A 20452-nucleotide genomic window follows, 5' to 3' on the forward strand; every position below is an offset into this window, starting at 1 on the left:
AGAGGGAACGAGGTAATTCATGTGCACCTCTCAGAACACTGACCATAGCATGGTACGCTTATGTGATATTTAGCTGTTCCTTTTGGACTGAATTAGGAACCACTGGGAATGCGAAAATAAAAATGAAATAGAAGACACTGCTTGCACCCCACCTGAAATACCTGCTTTCTCACACTACCTGAAATTATACTGATGTAGGTCTGTTAACAGAACATCTACCAGCAGCTGTCAACCACTTACATATCTGAATTTTTAAAAACATTGAATTCCTTCCAGCTTGTAGATGGTATTAAGAGTGGCAGAGGGCGCCCGGCCGGGCATGGCTTCGCGGTTGAGCATCGGCCTAGGATCCAGGCGATCGGGGTTCGATCCCCAATCTGGTGTGCAGGAGGCAGCCGATCAATGACTCTCTCATCATTGATGTTTCTCTCTCTCTGCCTCTCCTTTCCTCTCTCTGAAATCAATAAAGATATATTTAAAAAAAAAAAAAAAAGAATGGCAGAGGGGAGGGAGGTTGAGGGAAGGGGAAGGAGGCAGTTGCTGTGTAGGGCACATGAAAACGGGTGGCGGTGGGACCAGGGTCCAGGGGAGAGTGACCTAAAACCCGAGGCAGGATCCTCAGGGAGCCTGCCCTCCGGGGGGAAGCTGGCTGAGCCTGAAAGACGTGCTAGGGCTGTGCTGACTATCGCAGTGCGGGAAGGGCGGCTGCTCTCGGCCCCGAGAGTCCGCTGTGGCGGGGAAGAAGGGAGAGAAGACGAGGACGTGGCCTTTACAGCTTGAAGAGCGACAGCCTGGTGGGAAGGGACCAGGACGTGAGTGACTGCACTAGGCAGGGGCATGACTCACTCCTTATCAAATGCCCTGGGGGCAAAGGAAGGGACTGCCTGCGTGGGGGAATCGGGGTTTCACAGACGATGTACCACTTGGAGAACAGAGAAAGCTGCCCCTGCGGAGACGGGGCTGGAGGGACCCTGCTTGTGGCCGCAGTGTCATGGTTGGGTTCCGACGGGGAAAGCCCATCTCCGCCCTTTAGAAATCAGGATTGGCTCTTGAACAAGGCAGGTCTTTCCAAGGCTGGTTGCTTCCCTAGAAAAATTCCACTCTTGTGGATATTTGTAATCTACCTTTTTGGAGGGAAAAAAAGCCAAAAGAGGGTCATAAGTCAATAGTATTTTATTACAACCGTGTCGTGGTAGACTCTGGGAGCATTCCTCCCTCAGCACGTGCCTAGCAGAGAGGAATACATAAATGAGGCCTTTGTCGCACTTTAACCGTAACCTTGAGCTTCATTCATAACAATCAGGGTAGGCGGGAAATCGGTGTCTTTCAGCACTAATTTTACTGTTTCCCCCCTATTTATCTTGGCATGTTCTTTAATGAGTATTATTTTATTAAGTGCTGAGAATGTTTCTGTAGATGAGCGACTTCTTCACATCGTAAGTTACTAACAAAAGTGAAGGTTGCCATCCCAGCCTCGTGGCCTTTAGGGCTGGAGGAAGTTCCGAAGCTCACCAGGCCCAACTTTTCCCCTAACGCACGATTTCTTTTACTGCATCTTTTTTTTTTTGGGGGGGGGGGGTGGAAAGCCTGTGCTTGAATGTCTGTGGGATGCGGAGTTGAGACTTCTCAAGGCAGATCATTGTATTTTTTTAATATCTGTGATTCTTAGGAAGGTCTTCCTTATAATCTGCTTTCTTAAGCGTTATAATCCCTTGGCCATGTCCGCCCTCTGGAGACCAAAGGTGTAATTCCGCTTACGCCTGGTGACCGTTTAAATATGTCGCAATTGATTGATGTGGCCTCTTTTACTGTCCCCTCAACATTTATCTTTAAGACTGAAGAAATGCCTCCAGTTTCTTCAGTGTGACATTAGTTTTGGGACCTTACACTTTTCTAGAGCTCTGCAGCAGCTTATAAGTCATTTCAGTGTGAATTTTGCCTCAGCTTGTCGTCATTTTATTTAAATTTGGGAATAGTGAGTGATGGACATCTATTTTTACTGAAATGTTAAATTGCACACCTAAAATGAATGAGTTTGGGGAATCGGTACATCCGGGCCAGAACCGGCCCACTCCTTAGCGAGTATGGATAGTTTAAAAGAACAGTTACGTAGCATCGGGACTTCAATTGAGTTAGAGTTGCAGTCGAATTCTTTTCTAAAACATTTAAATCATTCCAATATTAGTGAAACATTTTAAAAACATAATTTAAGCATTTTGGACACCAATTAGCAATGACTCGGTCTCAGATTCAGTCAAGGGTCAAGAACTGTGGGCTGAGGTTTGAACTTTCAGGTTCGCTTTTGCTTTTACCTATCGCGCTGACACTTGCACGCACGTTTTTTTCGGCAACCAAATGAAAAGGTAATGAAATTGAAATTTTTGTCTCCCCACAGTGCCTTGGCTGAAAACGTAGGTCAGTTGGGACAGCATGTGAGTTATTTCAGGGTGCCTTTCTGTGATATTTCGGCTGTAGACTGAGCTGTCTCCTTACCCAGACGCCAGAGTCTGAGTCAAATCCCTCCCCATCGTGTGCACTCTGGCTGACCGGTGTTGCGCGGGATGTGAGTGTAGAGTTTAGGCCGCGGTAATCATCATCAGAGTAAGCGTAATGGAAAATTGCCTTAGAGAGTCATGGAACAAAAGGTGTAACCGGCTTCTGATTCGCAATGCTTGAATTCCCTTGAATGTCATTTCTTTCTTTCCTGCCACACAGGATGAGGCATGACTGCCCAACCACAGTCTCATTGTTGGGTGTTTTCTATTTTCTATGTAACATACACTTTTTTCTCTCTCTCTCTCTCAAAAGGCGTTTAAACAGAAATCACCTTCAGCTGTTTCCTGAGTTGCTGTTCCTGGGGACCTCGAAGCTGTACAGACTGTAAGTAGACCGATACAGTTACCGTTGCTTTGGGTAGTACCTTGTGTTGTATTGAATATATTGTGGATTTGTTCCCGTGTGCTTTCTTGGAACTTTTCATCACGAGATTCATGGATGAAGGGTTTGCCTTTTTCAAAATGGAAATTTATGGTTGGTGTTCCAGTGACGCCAGTTGTTTTATTTGGTTAGCATTTTCTGGATTATTCTGTGTTGGCCGTGTGATGCTGGCGAGACTCACCTGACTCTCTGTGGCCACTCTGATTACGTTCTGAAGGGGAAAACTGCCACCACGGTAACTCCTCAGGGCCGGTTGACTTGTTTTCTTGTCGAGTTGGGGTTCTCAGTGTCAGCTTTTTAAGCATTGTTCCTGTGCTCGAGTATAGTTATTAGTCTGGAAATATTATTATAAGGTAGTTAAAAAGGGCTGTAAATTTCTCCTTATATGTTCCTTTTCCTTTAAAGGCCAGAATCCTAGACTCTGCAACATGACTGACTGTCAGGGTTTCGGATACGTCGTTGGCTGTTGGCGGAAGTCATTGGGAAGCAGCATAATAGGAGCTTTAGACGGGATCAGCTTTTCCTCCTGAAATGCTTGTTCGCTGACCTAATGTGTAATAGTGAAAACACACTTTTGAAAGCTTTTAAAATTAGATTTTCAGCCACGTGAGTGATTTTGTGCAGATGGGCTACAAAGTGTTGGGAAAATAAATAGCAATGACTATTGGTGTTCGTGGATGTTGTGGAAAAACTATACGGAATAATACGGAATAAACCGCTTAGCATGGCCCCACCTGGATGGTGGGATGTGTCCTATGTTCATGTGTGGAGGGAAAGTGAGCAGATTGCTTTTTTCTGAACTTGATTCTGTAGCCAAGGCTCCGCAGCCCGCCAGTTCAGTATTGTTATCAATTCCAGAAGTAGGAAGACTGTCCTTCCACAGCCCTGTGCCCACGGCAGCCGGGATGTCTGTGGTCCTCCTGGTACCTTAGCTCGCTATAGAGAGAACCTCCCAGTGGGCAGAGGTGTAGCCAGCTGACATACCTGGTCTTCTTTGAGTCTGACTTTACTGATAACTGTACCTCCAAGGAGAGCCTGTCACCTAGCAGCATTTCTCTGCTTTGTGTTCCCTGCTGGTTAATTGGCTCAATTTAAGTAAATTAAAAAAAAAAAAATCAAATAAAGAAACCCAGAGACTGCCTTTTTAACAATAAGTATCTAGGGACTAGTTTTACCAAGGAAATAGGATGTAAGCTGTTATAAAGATTACATGTATGTATATAAATTGATACTTACAGTTAAATGGTTGTGCTTGGTTTCTAAGATGGGCCATAGAAATGGGTTTAATAGTATTCTGCTTTCTGCTTTAATTTTTGGTGATTAAGGGTGCTGGGAGGCATTGGCTTCCAGGCTGGTACCAATGAGCTCTGTTAAACCACAACTTAGCTAATTGTATGCTTCTAGAAACAGTCCACATTACTCAGGAAATTGTCCATTTTCTATGAAGCTGTGAAAATATAATTTAAACAGAATGACCGTCATCTAGCATTAAACTTATTAAGCTGAAGAGGTGAAGAAACTTCAACACTATCTCTGAGAAACAAGAAAGTTTGATTTTTTAGAAGTACTTGAATTAATTTTTTTAGGAGTCTTCGTTTCAGGTGGTATAATCCAGTTCGGAGTCTTCTACCAGCCAAACGTATTCTGCTATTATTATTTTTTTGACAATATCACATAGTGGTCCCATGGATTTCTTTTACTGTTTGTTGTAATTTCCTAACTTAAACTGCTCTATAAACGAAGGAGACTTAAAATCTTAAAAAAGTGAATTAGCCCGGCAGGCCTGGCTGAGCAGTTGAGCAACGACCTGTGATTCAGGAGATCAGGGTTCGATTCCCGGTCAGGGCACAGGCCCGGGTTTTGGGCTCGATCCCCAGCAGGGGGCGTGCAGGAGGCCGCCGATCAATGACTCTCATCATTGGTGTTTCTCCTCCCTTCCTCTCTTTGAAATCAATAAAGACATTAAAAAAAAAAAAGTGAATTGAAGAAAGAGAGCCCATAAAACTATAAGGCAAGATTTTTCAGTTATTTAAAAGTGTTTTAAAATGGGAACATGAGTAGCTAGGGAATGTGTTCTGAGCTCTGATGCTCCTGTGAAGCTCCAAGGTTTCCCCTGGGGAGTGATGAAGACGAAGTTGTGTTTGTTGGAGGGGACGGGTCGCAAGTGGGACTTGACTGCTTTGATGTTCCTGAAAGGAGAGCTGGATGGCGCAGTATTCACCATGCACCGATGCGACACCTGGCGCAGACACTGCACACACGCAGGAACCCCGAGGTGCCCTGTTTCCCGGCAGCCTCACATCAGAGCAGAGGCGCCGGTGTCTCACCTGAGCTCCATTCAGTGGCCTGTTAGCAGTGAGGGATCTTTCTCGTGAGGGGTAACCTGCAAGCCACAAGCGACCACTTTTTTAGGATGGGAACCACTAGTTAAATGAAACAGCCACCGTGAAGAACGGTTAATAAATAAAGGAACAGAAGCTGGTGAAGCCGGCCGCCTGGTCAGCGTGATTTCCAGGAGGGAGGGCAAAAGTTCCCACTTTCTTCAGCTGATAAGGCGCCCGCCAGCCCCCCAGCTCCCCAGCCCCCCAACCCCCCAGCTCCCCGGCCCCCCAGCTCCCCAGCTCCCCAGCTCATGGAAACAAGTGTCCCAACACGCAGCAAAGGAGCTCACAGCTGCCTGCAGAGCTGCCCTTTAAAATGCTCATTTCAAAACGCGTCTTCCTTTCACAGGGACAGAACAGAGGAGATAGGATTTTTGACAAGTAACAGGGAAAATATTTGGGGACAGGGCACATATTTAACCGGTTATCGCGTGTACCTCCTAACTGATCCATAATCGCCCTGCTATATTAATGAAGGCGTGCACATCTAGAATTCCTGTAGGAAACACACTTAGAATTTGTTTTCCTCTTATAAATTGTTGCATGCATGATGCTAATTCACATCTCTCTTTTTCTAACATACTGTATCTAACCCTTACTTAGTACTATTTTACCTGACACATAACCAGTGAAAAAGTTTACCAGTTTAATATATAGTCCCTACACTGATGTTTCCTTTTCATCTCTGTTTGCTTCGATTAAAGCTAGTGTGATGTGCTGGACAATACAGGAGTGGGCAAAAGTAGGGTAATAATAAATAGCCCAATAATTAACAAATCAGTCCTAATATAAGAATAAACTCTGTTTCGCATACTCACCACTGTAAGCCTACTTCTTCCCACCCCGGTATGTGGATTTTTTCTGCACGTTCATAATGAATAGTCCCCATTTGACTGTCGGCTGAACACGCGATGCCAGGTGAAGGAGCCCACACGCTGCACTGTGGCCCCGCCATGCGACATGAGGCGGGGGGGGCGCGCTGGATGTGAGTTACCATTCGACACGGTCGGTTGCTGCTAGCGGCCAAGTGTGCTTTCCCTTTGCTGTCTGCTCCAGTTTCTCCTCGGACGGGGCGGGAGAGCACTCCACGTTCAGGTCACAGTGTTTGCTCAGAAATAGTAGTACAGTTGCAGCTGTGTTTGTTGGAGCAGGAGACTAGTTTAAATAGCATTACCATTTATCCAGTCCATTAACAGAACTCTGTAAAATAATACCGACTCTGCATAAACTACAGGACAGTGTAATAAAATTACAAGCACTTGTTGACAGATGGAAAGTGTAAGTGGAGGGAAAGTGGAGGGCCCGAGGTTGTAGGTTGAAGGAGACCGTCCGTGGTTTTCCTCCCATAGGTAGATACTTCACTGTGGCCTTTGCCCCTCCTTCCAAACTGAGGTGGTGTTTTTATTATCAGTTCAGGAGTGGAGAAGAGTCTTTTCAGAGCAGCCTGGAGCTGGTTAACGGACACGTTTCCGTGGCTCTTTGAATCGCTCGATTACGATTGATCGAAATTTGTGAGTAGCAATTCTATATATAAGTAGCATATGCAAATCCTCCCGATAAATGTAACCTTAAAGGTGACTTACCAGTGAGTGATTCACACTTTTCAGCTTGAGTTTACAACTGCTGAGCCTGGCTCGTTAGAGAGGAATTTCATTGGCAGGGCTGCGGTGGAGTATTTGGTTATAAATATTTGCTTTGTGGTTTTCGGTTTATTTCTTTGAGTATTATTATATTTACCCAGGCTTCTAACATAAGCTTAAGTATCCAACGCATGTAGCACAAACTCATTTTTCACTTTGCATCTACCAAAACAAAACAAAACTAACCAAAATAAATACATAGGTCCCAGTGGTTCATTTTCTTTACTTCTTTGAATAAAAGCTTTTTTATTTCTTACTCACAAGTGGCATTTTATGATCCACAGTGAGCTTTGGAGCCATGAAATTATCTAACATTAAAAACAGTCATTTTAAATCCAAGGACTCTTTTGTGCCCCGGTGACTGCTTACCTGAGACAGACAGATTTTGGCTACTTAATTTGATTGGTCAGGTCAATTTATTTGCTATCATATAGGATCTTAGATTCTCAAAGTTGGTTTTGATAATAATGATCGGGGCTTTTTTAGAGGGAAACTTCACTTTTTGTTTTATGAAGTTAAAAATTAATCTGCAAAGCAAAACACACATATACAATTATGCATATTTATTTCCCTTTTGCTTAGTCCTTGAGAAGGAGCCTTAGTTTTTGTTTTTTAATAGTTATAAGAGTAATGCGTGCTCATGTTTAAAAGGTTTAGATAATTCAGAAAAATAAAACAGAGGAAATAGAAATGGTTCACTATTTTACCACCCAGATATAACCACTAGTATACTTGTCAATTATTAATTTAGTTTTCTTTTTTCATGATTATGCATATAAGTGCTCATCTACATGTAGTATGAAAACATTTTGTTTTATATCCCCAAGGTCTAGTATAAGGCTTGACCTTTAGGAGGCTCTCGGTAAGTGTTTGATGTATTGAATTAAATCTCTGCGGGCTCAGGGTTTGTAACTTGCATGAGCAAATAGTAACCCTGGGAAGGCATTATAAATAATGGAGAACCAAATTAAATTTAAAGGATATCTTGGTTAATTAAATGTTTAGTCCCCTTAGGTTTGGGTAGACACAGCCATATCAAAATGACCCATTTTTGACCTAAGCAAACTATATACCCTAATTTAATATAATACTACACTTTTAGAAAAGTAACCTCCCACTTCTTCAATGTCACCTTAGTCTCATAAGATTCTTATACTTAGAACAGCAGAATACAACAGTGGGGACCGCGTGATCCTTGCCCCCGGTTAGTTTCTGCCAGCTCTGATTAGAGTGCAGGCGCCCGGAGGTGTTCCCTGCGCCCTGTGCTCTTGGCCTGTGTGGCCCCGGCCACAATAAACCCCACAGTCATGGGGCGGGGATTGCAGGTTGCAGTTGCCACGGTTACCGTTGTCCAGCCAGATGGACATCATTACTCATCCAGTAGCCGCTGTGATAGCTGCCGGCGCCCGTGATTGCCGGGGCTGCCCAGGAGTGTCCCGTGCAGAGCGGTGTGTCTGTGCGACCCTCCGGTGCAAGGATATGCTACTTGTACTGTTAGTGCTGATGTTTTGCTGGGAGGAACAGACTGACTCCTTCTCTCTGAAAACAAAGAGCCGGTAAGAGAGAGAAAACTTAAAAAAGCGTTAACTGTCCGTGAATAAAAAACCCAAGTCCCTTATTATTTATTAACTTATTAATCAGTATTCTTGGGCCCAAGGGACTTTGTTCCTGCCACTTAAAAAAATATGAGGATTTAATTTAAAGAGATTACACAGCCAAAGGTTTGTTTTTAAGAAGGTAGACAAAAGACTTGCTATGTGGGTGTCTGCACGCACTTCCCAGCAGCCATTCCCACTTGCTGTGGAAAAAAAACAACACAGGCAAGCCAATGAATAGGACTTACTTTTGATTTTGTTTTTAAATCAACATGTAATCCTATGATTTAGAAGTTATACACCCAGTGGAGATTAAGATTGTATTTGAGATTTTGGCCAGGCCTCATGTTGATAGTTTTTACTTCAAAGGGATCTCTCATAGAAGACGTTGCTGGAGAAAGTCAGAACTTGGCAGGTTTCTGCTCTTGCCAACCACAGAGTAGGCTCCAGGTGCGAAATCCGCAGCGTGCTTCATGGCGCAGGAAAGTCAAGGGCACTCCCGTGTACTTGTTTAACCGGCTGCTTTCCCAAATGCAAATGTTTCTGTCTCTGCCAGCAAATACCTGGGGCACACCCCCCTGAGTCCGGAGGGCACAGTGACCGACGCTGGGAAGGAAAGCTGGCATGACATGCGGCCCCGCGTAGTGTGTGGTGTCTGTAGGCCTCCGCGTGGCTGACCTCTGACCTGTGATGTGCAAATTAAAGCGGAGAGAGTTCATCTCGGAGAGTGACTGTGTTTTTCTGAAACATGAATTTAAGTATGTGGCTCTCACATCAAAAAGATGTCATTGGACTCACATCATCAGGGAGTATTTTAAAATTTGACTGTAAATCATAAAATTGCCACTGTGATCTCATGATTATAATTTGGAGACTGAAGTTTACATAAATACTAATTTTGGGAATAAGCGTCCGTAGCGTTTTAGTTCTATTTTAATGTGTTTACGTTATGTCTTAAGACACTGGGATCAGTTACTTTATTATGAGAGAGGTGGTGGAAAATGTTAGTGTTTAAGTTCCGACTCAGTTATTGGTGGCTCGGCTGTCCTTGGAAATAAGACGGATCCTGTGGAGTCAGGTTTCCTTATCTGTAAAATGTGAATGATCATATTTACCTCCTGAGGATATTTCGAGTGAGAATTTAGATTCTGAATTCAAAAGAACATCGCCAGCTTTCAAGTACAATAGGAATTATGTTTGTCTTACTGTCATTGCAAAATAACAGTCACACAGATGTCCTTGCAAGGTGCCCGCAGTCAGCAAATCACCTCTTTCTTACATTCATTCTCAGCATAATGACACACACATAAGCAGGGCCGCACTTTTTTTACCACTACAAAGTAACATAAAATGTGCTTTTGTACCATTTTATTTCTCCTCACTTGGCCTCAGGAGGTATATTAAGGCCAGAATATTCTTAATAACATCTCTTACCCTCTTGCAGTTGATGATTCATATAGTTTTTAAACTCCTATATAATGAAACGGGGATGGACACAGAGACCGTGACTCAGAAACTGCTTAGGTTAGTCCATGTATTTAGATTGTGGTTTTAATGATGTGTTTTCCCGAACAACACACTGAAGGAAAAATACAAATTAGTTAGCATGTCTGGGTAAGCTATTCTGAAAGTTAAGGAGATGTACATACGTTGCTAAAGAACATTTTTATCACTGATTAAAATTTCAGTTTTTTAAGACAATGTAACAGAATTTATCAATTTAACTTGTAATATGCAAATATGATTAGATCTGAGAGCATTCTGTGATCTTTCATATAAAGGCACGTGACCGAAGTATGCTTTTAGACTAAACATTATGTACAACCGCAGTGCAGACTGCAGACCTTTTAACACTTTGGGTTTAAACAACATTTGAGGATAAAGTAGGTTTGAACCAGAAGTGAGTTTCATTTAGTTTTGTTTTCTAATTAATACTTTTAATAAGTCCGTGAGCTTTGCAGATGAAGGTGGTGTTTGTCCCCTTCATTACCTGTTACCCATAACCAAATTAATTGCAATCACTGAATTTTTTAGAGGAAATATCTGATACATTGTGATATAAGAAGCTTTGGGCAGGAGTTAAAAATCAACAACCACCACCACCCTGAATTCTACAGGAGGAAGCAAAAGTAAAAAGTCCTGTGGGTGGCAACCCCCGGGGTCTGGGGCAGGACATGGCCCTGTGAAGTGTTATTAAGAGAACATCTGTGCCTCTCGAAATGTCCCCCAAATGAATGTGCACAGCTAAGTATGGCAACTTGATTCAGTGTTTAAAAAAAAAAAAAAAAAAAAACTTAAAGAAAAGAGAAATAAATACGTCTGGAAGCAGAATGGGAAAAGATAGCGTTGCCCGGTCAGGATCGGTTCCCTCTGCTGGGGAGAGATTAAAGCCTGGAGTGCGTGAATAGCTGGGAGCCGCGGAGAAAGGCCCACCGCTTCCCCTCCAGCAGTTCCAATTGCCCGCATAAAGCCTAATTTAAAGTTCTGTTTGTTCTGTGTCTTAAACCATCAGGATTGTCTTTTGGGACCGGGAGGAATGCTCGGGAGGAAAAAGAACCCAAGGATAAGAAGTCATTGCGAGCCCACAATCGTTCCTAATCCTCGCAAAATGCTGGAGAAATTAAATTTATTCTTTATTGCTCCGAGTGTTACCTAGGTCACTGGCGGTGGGAAAGTTGGGCTGGAAGTCGAGCGGGCGAGCTTTGTTCTGGGTCTCCATGCTTAACCTTAGACACCACCAGGCATCTTGGAGTGTTGTGGGAACTCGCTTCAGAGCATTAACACCCGGCCTTTTATTGCCCTGGCTTTTAATAGGCGGTGCTGTCAGGAGATGAAAATGGTGTGTTTACATTTCGGTGTTAAATGATCATTTAATTAACACCTGAGGGGGGGAAAAACTTGTGAAATTCTTAGCAGCTTTTATTGTTGGTATCCTGGGAGGTTTTAATATCCAAGTTTCATTGAGATTTCTTTTTGTGAGGAGAGACACAAAGGACATGATAAACTTTTTAAGGAAGACAAACAGTTTAACCTTGACCCCTTTTTTCCTGAAATATTAATTTAAATTACATTTAAAATTTGATGTGCTTATTTTTAAAGGTTTTTGGACTAATATATTAAAAATAAGTCTGCCTTGAACACTTTATTTTTGTGTAAACATTTGAATAATATTTCATTCACGTTCTAAACTTTACTGTAAAACATTTGAAATTGCCTATTAGTTTACCTTAAGACGTTTAATACATTTAGAATACTAATTATAACAATTTTACTTTTTTAAACTACCATTAGAGTTAGCATTTTAAGAATCAGGCTTAAAATATAGGTAATCGTAGGCAAGGAAATTCTGTGGGGAGAAATGTACATTATTATTATATTTTCAAGATTATTTAGTTAGAACCAGTTACTATTATATGATGAAAGAGGTTTATATATAGATAGGAAGAATGATGCCATTAATATAAGAATTCAGACTCACTTCATCAATTACGTACAGATTAGATGTTATCAAATGTCTTAATTTATTCTTGATCTTTCATTAAAACAATTACATAAAAAGAAAAGGTCTTGAGGCCAGTTACTAACATTTGGAAAATCTAATATGTACCTTCAAAGGCAGCTGCACACTCGGCAACAACTTATTTTTCTACGAGTATTGTTAGAATTTATATCTGTCACTCCTCTCATTTTATCTGCTTATTCCACTTCATACTGGATATATGAAACTCTGAAAAGTACAGTATTTACGGAAGATGTGCCGTTAGAGTAAAATTTTCCTTAATTTTTCTAGAAATGAACATGCCGTTACAGTGCAGTTTTTCTAAGTACTTACACTACTCAAAAAGTGTAATTTTTTTTAAAGTCTAAATTCAGATGCCTCAGGATAAAACCTGCTTCTCTGTATCATTCCTGGTAAAGGAGTCGGGCAGGATTGGATGTTATTAGAATCTCTTCATAGAAAGCTCTGCTTTGAACCGAGAATTAGACTCTCATTTACAAAATACAGCCGAGCATTATGTAGGCGCTTTGGACAGTGTTATGCGCTCTCCTGACTCTATCAAGTTTCAGCTTTTCTCCAAAACGTCCCTCGTTTTTTGTTTTGACCCACGTTGACCTTTCTCTTCCCAAAGCTGCCTCTCCGCTAACTTTCCCTGCTCAGAGGTTTAAAAGTATGAAAGAGAAACGGAGAAAGAGGAGAAACACCACCTGGTTATTTAACATACCGGATACCTAGTATATTTCTAAATAGCATAATTCATATGCTGACCAATATGCTAGGCCTACCGCGTGTGTGTAGGAGATACTAAGAGCTAGAGAAACATAAACATTCTATGAATATTCAAAATGCCTAAAGAATAAACATTTAGGGAAATTACAGGAAACTTCACTTAACAGATAAATGCCTAGCTTTTATACTAAGAAGGCCAGTGACGTGAGGTTATACTGAGAAAGCCAGTGTTAAAATTGTGTACATTAATTATTTGGAATCTCTAGAAGTTAAAAAGAGAGATTCCAGGTTTTATTTAAAAAATTTTTTTTAAAATATATTTTTATTGATTTCGGAGAGAGAGGAAGGGAGAGGGTAAGAGAGATAGAAACATCAATGATGAGAGAGAGTCATTGATTGGTTGCCTCCTGCACGCCCCCTGTAGGAATCAAACCCATAACCCTAGGCATGTGCCCTGACCGGGAATGGAACCGCGATCTCCTGTATCATAGGTGGAGGCTCAACCGCTGAGCCACACCGGCCGAACCCAGGGTTTATTTTAGATAAAGTCTCCAGGTTTGCCTCTGAAAAAAAAGGAATAACTGTTCTAAATACAAACAATATGCTGTAATAAATATATTTGAAAGCTATTCTATTGAAACATTACATATAATGAGATTCAGAGATAGGATATCTGTTCTACTCTGTAATGATTGGGTAGTTAAAATTAACTTCCTTTATGCATAAAACCCTTTTTGCCTGACTTTCAAGACCCATTAGAACCTAATTCTACATGTCCTCTTTAGTTTTATCATTGCTTTTACAGCATATATGCTGTGTCCCAGGCAGGCCGATTTTCCTGATACTGATTGGAAATTTCAGCGTGTTTCTGGCCTCCTGACTTGCTTCCAATTTATAGTTGTTCACCCTCCACATAGCCTCCCCTCCTCTAATCAGACCTTTCTCAATGGCTTCGATTTCCTCCAAATGATCATGCAATGTAATGTGGTCATTGTGAGTACAGACTTGTCTCAGGCTGCCAGGGTTCGAATCTCTGCATGTGTAACCTTGGGAATGTCTCTCATTTACTTGCCCCATGCCTCAGTTTCCCCTTGTGTAAAACTAGGATGATGGTAGAATTTACCTAGTGGAAGTGTTGTGTGGATTAAATTATTCACTCAGTGATTTGGGCTTAATTAGTAGGATGCTTGACATATAGTAAGGGCTAAGTATTTTGTTTTAATTGTTTTATTTTTATGAACTATTACTGTTACCTGTCTCATATAATGTGCTGTTATGTATGACTCTGTAATCATAACACATGTTCACTTTGCAAAGACCCCTTTTCTAGCATTTGTCTTTGTTTTACATACAGCATCTAGCCTAGTGCAGGCTTGGTTAATAAATACTTGCCAACGGAATGCTTGATGGAAATTAAGCCCGAAAATGACAGTAGCAATAGTTGGAATTTGGAGTGAAATACACCGTGGCAGGAAGGGAACACTGGATCAGAAGTCAGAAGGCATGCTAGTTGTGTTCCTCGCTCTGCTGGTCGTCCCTGCAGATTCTGAGCAAAAGTACTCAATGCCTTTTTGAGGACCAGATTCTTTGCCAGTGTAGTAGGTCAGATAAGAGAGGAACCATGTCCGATGTGTTCACCATCACGTCACCACATGTAGCACGAGGTCTCCTGGTCTCTGGGGGATGCTCAGAGAGATTTGAGGGAAGGAAGGAAAATCAAAACATATCCAAGATTTGTTCTAGCTGTTTTTCAAAAAATTTATAGGGAATTCTTCCCAGGACTTGCACGAATGATAATGGTGGAATTATTCATGATCATAAACCAAGAGTGAGATAATTGGACTGTGGATGAATGAGTTTGAGGTTGTTCTGTCTTCCATTAGCATTTAGAAAATAAAGGCAGACCCTTTCCTGGATAAATAGAGCCTGCTTATATTTTGCATGGCTTTGCTATTAAATGTGAATTGTTTGAAGGTTTAGCTTTAAAAAGAAGATTAAAGGAGATTTTGATGGTTATGCATTATTAAGTGGTTACCCTGATGCCTGATAATCCCTCAATATGAGGTAAGTGGTGTAAGATTGAAGTAGTTTCAGTAATCACCTGCCTCTCAAACATCGCTAATGAAAGCATGAAGAAATGACTTAAAGATCAAACCAGGCAAATCAAGGGAGCGTCACGGAGTCGGTTGAGGCAGGTTTTACGTTCCTATTTGTGTGATGGAAACAGGTTTGAGAGCAGGGACCGTCATTTTCCGCGATTCTGCCTAGTGGACGCATCGGGCGCCCGGACAACTTAATTTTCCTGACCTTTTGGGGAGAGTAGAATGTATAGAACCTGAGCACCGGTGGGCAGCTGAGGCCCGGGGCCTGTTTCCCGAGGACACGCTCCCTCCCCGAGTTGGTGCGGGTGCGGTTCCCTCCCCTCTCTTTCCCCTGGAAGGGGGAATGAGCTCCGCACCTAATGAGTAGCTTCAGGGGAAGCTGTTCATCAGGTGCTCCCAGTGACCACCCTGGAGTCGTCTTTCATTACACAGGGCCCTGATGGAATGAGAGAGCAGCATAGTTACATTTGATAAAAGGAAATACCTTTTTCCTCTCCCCACCCACTGTGTAATCCTCTGGAATTCAGTTGACGCAGAGAAATGACTGCAGCGAACAGTGTTTGAAAAAGCGCAGTTGCATGAATAAGGCTTGTAGCTACAGTAGCTGGGTTAGAAATCACAGCCCTGCGCCGGCAGGTTTCAGGGCCAGCGCTGTCACCCGAGGGGCCGGAAGGCTTTTCTTTCTTTATTCTTGTCATCCTCACAGCAAAGCCCCGCACGATGGGCAGGAGGACTATTATCAGAATTATTTCTCCTTTGCTGAGTCATCATCGGTTGTCCTTCTGCTCCCCTCAGATGGGATCTTGATCAAAATCAGACAAGAACTTGAACTCAGTAGGACAGAGGGGCTAAAAGGAATGTGAATACCACCGAATGTTGTTAAAGTGCCCCAATGTTGTTGTTTGACCCTTTCACGTTCAAAACCTGTACACTGATGGAAAGAGAGTGGTTTAGAACAACAGCAATGGAATCTGGATGTCGCTTTATTTTCTAAGTGACCTGGTGTTAAGGCACTCGGAAAGTGTAGAAAAACATATTTTGTTAGAGGTTTAGTTACTTCCAAATAAATGCTGTACCCGTATCACCAGCGTGGTATCGATCGCAAGTTGCTTTTGTTATACTTTTATAAGATTTTTTAAAGTATAGCTCTTTCCCCCAATTCTGATCATCTTATATTTATTAAATTTCAAAGCAGTGAGTCCTAAAGCGTGCTCTCCGATGGTACAAGAGGCGAGTGCCCTGTGGTCACGTGCTGGGAGGTAATGGACTCGTGCCCCCGTGGTGACTCCCGCGCACACCGGCGTGTTAGTCCACGCCACTGCGCCACAAAGAAATGTGCTTCACGTTCAGAGATCTGTTTCTCAAAGCTGTTTGACTATACAAGCCAACCCCTCTTTCTCTGTTTCTCCCAACTTACACCAATTAATCCAAATGATGAGAGCAGCCTTCGCTGTTCCAAAGAATAACTACTTTTCGTTCATTGTCATTGAGATTTTAAAAAAAATAAAACAATTTTAGACATGGGAAGTCCAAGTTTAATGTTATTATTATTTTTTTTTGGTACCAATGTGGTCAGCTAAATAACTTTTTATAGTGCATTGGCTTGAGAGATCTGTTTTCTTGTTTTTGTTTTGGTTTTAGGCCACCTTTGAAGGTGAACTTTGCCCTTTTTGTTAACTCCAGGGACAGAGGAACTTAGATCCTTCTGTAAGCATTTCAGTCACTTAGCACTGAAATTTGCTTAGATGTGTGTGTGTTTTATGTAAAATCACTTGTTGCACGTATATATACAGACAAACATCTAAGTAAATACTGGTGCTAAATTATTGAAATTTTTACAAAATGATCTCAATTTCTCTACAACTCACAGCATCACTCAACTACTACTTTAATGATTGAGAACATTTTATTACTTAACTCTTTTCTTGCTTGTCCCAGCTGGAACCTGCCATGTACAGCACTCGTTAGCTACCCAGGGAGGTGGGCCTCCCCTAAGCTGGGTGTAAACTTGCAGGAGTCTGTCTCATTCCAGAGGGTGTTGAAGCCAAAAGTATTATGTACAATTTGTACATGGTTGATGGATTTTATTATTATTTTTTTCATGGTTGATGGATTTTATTTTATTCATTTATTTTTAAATATATCTTTATTGACTTCAGAGAGAGGAAAGGAGGGAGAGAGAGATAGAAGCATCAATGATGAGAGTCATTGGTTGAGCCCGCAACCCGGGCATGTGCCCTGACCGGGAATCGAACCCTGATCGCTGGATCTCAGGTCGATGCTCAGCCGCTGAGCCACGCCCGGCCAGGCGGTTGATGGATTTTAAATCAACATAGAGTTTAGTTTGTTCTTTTTTATTTTATTTATTTTTTTATCAAAACCCATCTCTCTAAGACTAAATATCACACACACACACACACACACACACACAGCTACAATATGATGGATTAGGGACAGGAACAAAAATAAAGAGGACCCAATAGCATGATAAATCTCCTGAGACAGCTTTTTCCCATGCACCTGGCAGGTAGGTGCTCCTCACCAGGATGCTCGTATTGATCATTACCGAAAATTACACTCGCTCTCTTGGTTCCCCCGGCGTGCTGCTGCGACGGCCAGTTCTTATTTATGTTAAATATCGAGGGAAACGTTATCAATGGAAACACCAGGTTATGGCTAAAACAAGACGGCTTCCAAGCCTCCTGGCAAGTGGGCTTAATAGAAATAATTCACTTCAAATCTATCCAATATTTACATACACATTTATTCTTCGGATTTTCTTAAAAGCATAAAAATAACCCATTTTGTAATAGTTTAGGTTCCCTCTGCACAGGAAGCTGAATATCCTAACCCTCTTTACTTCCCTGGTCTCTTGTTCCTTTTTTTAATTTTCACAAAAATATGTTTGTTGTTTCTTCAGTTGGGTGAGGTTGGAAACATCCTTCATCCAGTTTCTCATTGGAGTATAGAAGGGGATTACCCTGAGTAAGACAGTGACAAGATTATGGGGTTTTCTTTCTCTTTTTTTCTTCTTTATTTTATTTTATTTTATTATTTTATTTTACTTATTTTATAATTTATTTTTTATTTTATATATTTTATTTTATTTTTTTATTTCCATCACCATGTACCCCCCTTTCCTCCTCAGGCTCACCACCACCTGTCATACCGTATATTTCACTTCTTTACCTGGCTGTCTGTCCCTCCCAATGAAGACGCAGTTTTCCTGAAGGCAGCGAATAGTAGCTGGTGCACAGGACCTGCTGGCTGAGTGAATGAAGGCAGCTTTGCCACGACCTTGGGGAGTTTGGACCGTAGCTGCAGCGGTCCTCGCGTGGCTGGGAGCGCATCGCTTAGCCCCTGGCCTCAGGGCCCGTCCGTAAGGCGGAGGTCGGAGGTCGTTAGGGGAGTCGTGGCGAGGGTCAGGAGATGCAGTCCATCTGCCCCCAGTTCAGTTGATGTTCAGTATTTTTCATAAGTTCGATTGGTTGAGGAGAAGTCACCAAGCATTTACCACCGCCTGTCCAAGTCGCTCGTCACTGCTCCCTGGGTTTGGGCTGAGCCCATCCCCCGGCCACCCCCACCCGCGCCTGGTGGTGGAACGGGAAGCCTGGCGGGGCGCACACCGCGAGCTGCTTAGTCTTTCCTTCTTTCTTTCTACACACTCCATGAGTTTGCCGTTCTCTTGCCGTTTTCTGTCTTCCCAGCTCTGCTTCTGGAAAGCTGAAGTCCCACCTGGCTTTGCTGTAAACCAGGCGCCGCTTCACTTCCCTCAGCAGGGCTGCAGCCGTTCAGCGGGTGCCACCACCCTGCCGGGCCCTGGGGTCCCTTCCCTGGGTGCCTGTGCAATAATGTGCAGATACGTTTACTTACTTTTTTTTTTTAATCGTCACCTGAGGATATTTTTCCCATTGATTCCTAGAGAGAGTGGAAAGGAGGGAGGGAAGGAGAGAGAGAGAGAGAGAGAAACAGAAAGAGTAACATCGATGTGAGAGAGACACGTCGCTTGGTTGACCCCATACATTCCCCGATGGAGGCCGGGGATCGAACCTGCAACCCAGGTACGTGCCCTTGACCAGGAATCAAACCCATGACCCTTCAGTGCGAGGGCCGACGCTCTAACCACTGAGGACACCAGCCAGGGCTGTTTACTTGTTGACATGATAAATTCACACAGCACTAGCTGAGGAAATGAAAAGTATGCTACCTTGATGAAGCCTAGTATATTGTAGAAATTGTTTTATATTTATATTACGATTGTTTGCTAACAGCATCCCCTCACTAAGTCGATCACTCCTTGAGGGCCTGGGCACAGTCTTTCTATTCTCCGTGGAGCAGCATTCACATCGAGCGAACTCTCAAATATTCACAGGCTGATGGGAAAGTGCAGGCCCTACAAAGGGTCCAGAGTCATCCTTCATGACAGATGAGCTTCAGGAAGCATTTGAAGCTTGAACTTCTTAATGTCTTTGCATTGGTTCTCCCTAGATAGTGTTTCAGTTTAAAGAGAGCAGCAATCTGTAAACTTGTTTAATCAATATATCGTATATCAATGTAAAATATGCACTTACCTATCAGTGGCTTTTTGTACCAGTTTCCTTGTGGTGATATTGTCTCTTCTATTTGTGAGACCTGCGTAAGAGGCTTTTTATTTTATTTATTTTTTTTAAATACATTTTTATTGATTTCAGAGAGAGAGGAATGGAGAAGGAGGGAGAGAGAGTAACGTCAGCGATGAGAGAGAGTCATTGATTGGCTGCCTCCTGCGCGCCCCTGCTGGGGTTCCAGCTGGAAACCTGGACACGTGCCCTGATTGGGAATCGAACCTCGATCTCCTGGATCATAGGTTGATGCTCAACCGCTGAGCCGTGCCAGCTGGGCCAGAAGAGGCTTTTTAAAAATAACATCTTTTATAGTATTTATCAATTCTTTCTTAATATTTTTATACATTTGTCTGTGGGTGTGATTTTGTTTAACTTGCAAATAAAACAACAGTGCTACAAAATTACTACAAAATCGAAATTGCTGGAGCATCAGGAAGCACCTGAGGCAGCTGGTTCCGCGTCACCGTGTTGTGTGCGCACGTGGGGCGCTCAGGCCCAGCTGACATCGATTAGTGTGCTTCACGACCCTTCACCACTCTGGAGCGTGTCCTCCTGACGTTTTTATCAGGCTTTGTATTTGGTCACTGTATTAAATCCAGCCATTTATTCCTTTCCACTTAAATTGTCTTCTCTGTACGACGGGTGGAGAGGAATTCACAGGGCCTGCGCCTAAAAGGCCATTATCTTAGCTGAGCAAGTCCAGTCCTGGGGGGACAGGGAATCGTGACAGCTGACCGGGAAGCGGGGGAACGGGGAACAGTGTCGAGGAGGGTGGCAGTGAGAGTGCGTCGGCGATGCGCAGGGTGGCGGGACCCGACCGGTTACCAGTCCCCTGCCCGTCACAGCCTCACACACACTTCGCCGGGGGGCTGAAGTCTGCACCCACGGACTGCTCCGCCTCTGGGCCGGTGGAGTTGTAGCCTGTGGGAACTCGGAGACCACGCTCCCCGTTGTTGTTTTCCTTG

At 42.9% G+C, this 20452-nt stretch overlaps 1 protein-coding gene across 3 annotated transcripts in view; it reads left to right on the forward strand.

The window, feature by feature from the left end:
- Positions 1 to 20452, forward strand: part of SLIT2 (slit guidance ligand 2) — a 297260-nt gene that overhangs the window by 13241 nt on the left and 263567 nt on the right. For all 3 annotated transcript variants that reach the window (XM_081147027.1, XM_081147028.1, XM_081147029.1), the window contains exon 4: positions 2809 to 2880. In XM_081147027.1, coding sequence (XP_081003153.1) covers positions 2809 to 2880 — 72 coding nt within the window. The remainder of the gene's footprint in view (positions 1 to 2808; positions 2881 to 20452) is intronic.

This window comes from Miniopterus schreibersii, assembly GCF_964146895.1.
Source record: "Miniopterus schreibersii genome assembly, chromosome: 1".
NCBI classification, from domain to species: domain Eukaryota; kingdom Metazoa; phylum Chordata; class Mammalia; order Chiroptera; family Miniopteridae; genus Miniopterus; species Miniopterus schreibersii.